Below are 4,266 nucleotides of genomic sequence, written 5' to 3'. Positions count from 1 at the left end.
GATTCAAGTGATAGCCTTCAGCCTTTCAATCGCACGCGAATTTCTATACTGAACTGTTTATCTCCAGAAGTATCCTTCGACAGGTTGCAGAAGAATGAACCTTCAAAAAAATGAAAGGTGCTTTTCCATGCCACAAATACTTTATGCATCGTCAATTCAGGTAAGCACTCAACTACGTTACAATACAAATGCGTACGTTCGTCGGAATTAATCTGTGACTTACTGTACAAGTACAACTTTATTTGGAGTTCCGATTGGAAGATAGACCAGTGCTACCAAACAAAACTTGAGAAGCAATAGAATTAGCGAGTGACGAGATCTGTGAACAGCTTTTTGTTTAGTTCGAGTCTTCGGCTATGAATAATTACGGGTAGCTTGCGAAAGTGCTTGGGGGCTGAATGTATAAATGACGCTACAACTACTAGTGAATGCGCGTTCTCTGAGAAAATTAGACTGTTGTTTTTATGGCGAAGAGAATTATCCATGAGGCTGTACAAACAGAACAGAACGAAGGCCGGCGATATACGTAGGAGTTGTAGCTCGTTAGATAGATACCTACGACTCAAATATAATTAAGGTGGAGATCGCGGACGCATCACTTTGCTCATGCTCTTCTTTCAACACCTGAAGCTAATAACTGGGTTTGAGAAATCTTTCATGCGCAAAAGACATTTACGCTACAGGACGAAGCGTTTCGGACCAGGAGTGGCCCTTCTCCTTAAACAACTAACCACAAGCAGATACAATTTCTCACGTCATACAACAGCTTATCGCTGAGATTTATATAAACAATGGCTTTCACAAAGTGTTACTAATATCATTGTTCATGAAGTGTTCCGTGTAGCTTCAGGATTAAAATTACGACAGAAACATCCTCCGACACCACATGGAGCAAACGCGTGTGTTAAAAATAGCTTACTCTACAAATAACAGCTAAATACCCGCTTCCGACTTCTATTGTATTTGGTATTATTGCTTTCGACTACACTGCTGGAAACGAATGTCGCTACAATTGGAGAATATGCTGGATCGGTATACTGTTAGCACCTCAGTGTTTTATTGGAAGCTTATATGTTTCTTATCATCCCAACACACATTTCCGCACATTTTATTTATTTTCTTCAAGCATTTAAGCGGAAGAAAGGGCAGCCACACCTACGAGGGAAAGAAAGAAACAATATCCAAAATGAGTACTGTGAACCCCACCGCTGCCTTCCAGTTGAAAAGTAATTACATAACCTCCAACCATAGAACCATCGACAAAGAACGGCTCAGGTCCCAAGCATACAAGCTAGTCGCTAGGTATATAATTAAGAACAGAAACATAGCTAAACGCAGTACAACTTTAAAGTTACATATCCAAGGGACATACCTGGCAATACTTTTCCTTCCAAGAGCTCGAGAGAGGCACCACCACCAGTTGAAACGTGGCTCACCTTGTCCTCTGTCTTGTACTTCTTGCAGCACGTGGCTGTGTCACCTCCTCCAATGATGGAGATGGCTCCGTTTGCGGTGGCCCCCACTACAGCGTCCATAACACCCTTGGTTCCATCCGCGAACTTGTCGAACTCGAACACTCCGCAGGGACCGTTCCATAGAATCTACAAGTACGGAAATAGGCAAGTTAGACTCTTTCCAGATATAAATATACGGAAATTATGTGTTGTAAAGCAATCTGAAAAGGCTGTTCGGTATTCTGTCGCCATAACTCGCAAGTATCAACTGTCAACAAAAAGATACGTCAGCCAATCGAACTAGAAAATCAATACCAACCAGACGACACATCTAGGCAAGTACCTGCTTTGACTCGTCGACGGTGGCCTTGAACAGCTGGATGGAATCAGGTCCAATATCCAAACCCATGGTACCATCGGGGATACCGTCAGACTCCTTGGCTACCGTGCTCTTGGCGTCAGGGGCGAACTTATCGGCGGTGATAAAATCGGTGGGGAACACAACCTATTGCGAAATTTCAATAAAACATAGAAGTGTTAGATACTAAGTGCTATGACAGACAATCAGGATTATTAACTGTCGCCTACACACTGAATGTGATACGCTGGATTAAACACTGCATCCGTCGATAAAATCAATACTCCGTATACGCACGGATACAATAACCGACTCACCTTTACATTCTTGGCCTTCGCCTTGTCCATAAGCTCCTGGGCAATATCAGCACCAGCCTGGTCAAATAGCGAATCACCAATGCTCATACCGTTGAGTTGTTTCTTGAAGGTATATGCCATACCACCGCCAATGATGATGGTGTCTACCTTGTCTAGTAAGTTCTCGATAAGCTGGATCTTATCCGCAACCTTGGCTCCTCCCAGAATGGCTAGGAAAGGACGCTGGGGCTTCTCTAAAGCCATAGCGAAGTACTCCAGTTCCTTCTTCATTAGGAAACCGGCGGCTGTAAAGTTATTGTTTTTGAGGGTAAAAGGATAAAACATTCCGTTGAGAAAGGCGGTGGCATCGTAGCACCTGATATCCAAATGAACAGAAGCTAAAACTTCAGCTATAAGTCATGACATACTTATCACCCATGTAACTCATTGAAACAAGGATTCAGCCTTTAGCACGGTGACTTTGATTTAATATCGCATGACTCAAAATTATATTATCACGTACAGCACAAGAATCCAGTTTTCACAAAAAAAGCAAAATAAAACTAATCTCCAACAACGGCAGATATAATTATTCGCGATAGAAACATACCACGCACGGGCAGGTCAACACCAACCATGGAAGAGTGGGCTCTGTGAGCGGTACCGAAAGCATCGTTAATGTATACATCACCAAGCTTAGTCAATGACGCGCGGAAAGAGTCAACCTCATCCTGGGTCGCCTTGACCTTGGCACCGCTGGAATCCTTACCACTTCCCTGTTAATTCGATAGTACAATGGTGTATTTAGCATCGGTATATAAAACAGTTGCGCCTTATCAATCGGCTGGACCTTCCTCATTAGATTTCTATGGACTAGTCTCCGAGCCAACATAGATGATTAGAAGGTGAAGACAGAAGTAACGAACTCCAACAGCAGGGAAACTGTAGAAATCGGCATTACGTCAACACATAAAAACGCGGTATCAACGGACACAAAGAACCCGCACAAACACGACGTTCACCGAACAATAAACTTAGGAACAGAAACGACAAACCACCAATCAACGACTTACGGTCTCGGCAGCGTGGAAACGCAAGTTCTCAAGCAGGATCACAGCGCCTTGCTTGGGTGACTCACAGGCCTTCTCAACATCAGGGCCAACACAGTCGTCCAGGAACTCGACCTCGGTTCCGAGTTGCTTAGCAAGCTCCGCTTGTACAGGCTTGAGTGAGTAGTCGGGGTTTCTCTGTCCATCGGGGCGGCCTAGGTGAGACATGAGCACAACATTGTTGGCTCCGTTCTCGAGACAGTATTTGATGGTGGGTAGGGCTGCTACGATACGAGCGGGGTTGGTGATCTCGAAGGTCTTCTTGTCCTGGGGGACGTTGAAGTCGACTAAATTGTTTAAGAAAGAAGAGAAATACGGGTAAGTTGACTGGGGAGACGGAGATACTGTTGCTGCAGTAATATAATTGCTGCTTCAGCTTACTACATACATACTTACATACCTATATATAAATATAAATACATAAATAAATATATAAACGTATGAATATATATCCATATCCATAGACATGAAACATACATACACACGTAATATACATAAAAGTGTAAGCATTAAACGTCAGAAGGAAAATGAACACACGTATATAGGTCCAAGTGTGTGCATCAAAAGTATGGACGTAATTTAAGAGTTACGGAATGCACAAGAAACGTTTTCTTAGAAACAATCCAGAAGAAGTGATGTGATGTGATACGTTAGGCATGCAGATACACACCTCGGATCAAGACACGCTTGCCCTTGATGTCGATTTTATCAACTCCTAGCTTTGAAGATAGATCCATGTTTGCCTTTGTGTGTTTATGAGAGGCGGTGAAAAACTGGCGTATAAATAATCATGCAGCCCTGTATTGTTGTTGACAATTATCGGTACAAGTTTTTTTTTTAAATTTGCTTATTTGACACGGATGTCGTATATTAACGTTTTTGGTTAGATCAGATCATAGTGATCAAAAATATATCGAAGGGGTGGCCATTTTTGGGGCCTATGAATGATGGAAAATACAAGCGTTTTTTCTGGAAACAAAGAGACAAAAATAGAAGGATAATTAAAGATCTCAATCACGTCCATCGCCAAATTTGGTCTTAAAGTGGGT

General features: G+C 42.6%; 1 protein-coding gene across 1 annotated transcript; it reads right to left on the bottom strand.

Moving 5' to 3' along the window:
* Positions 1–306: 306 nt before the first annotated feature.
* On the bottom strand, positions 307–3,994 carry SARC_10611 (phosphoglycerate kinase 1). The gene is made up of 7 exons (XM_014295341.1): positions 3,888–3,994; positions 3,182–3,504; positions 2,719–2,884; positions 2,130–2,413; positions 1,798–1,959; positions 1,373–1,601; positions 307–1,155 (listed from the first exon to the last, which is right to left on the bottom strand). The coding sequence occupies exons 1-7, from the start codon at positions 3,952–3,954 to the stop codon at positions 1,130–1,132; spliced, it is 1,257 nt and encodes a 418-aa protein (XP_014150816.1). The 5' UTR covers positions 3,955–3,994; the 3' UTR covers positions 307–1,129.
* Positions 3,995–4,266: the final 272 nt, after the last annotated feature.

This window comes from Sphaeroforma arctica (genome assembly GCF_001186125.1).
Source record: "Sphaeroforma arctica JP610 unplaced genomic scaffold supercont1.1322, whole genome shotgun sequence".
Lineage (NCBI taxonomy): Eukaryota > Ichthyosporea > Ichthyophonida > Sphaeroforma > Sphaeroforma arctica.
Note: the sequence above shows the minus strand (reverse complement) of the source record. Positions and strands in the feature narration are given on the sequence as shown.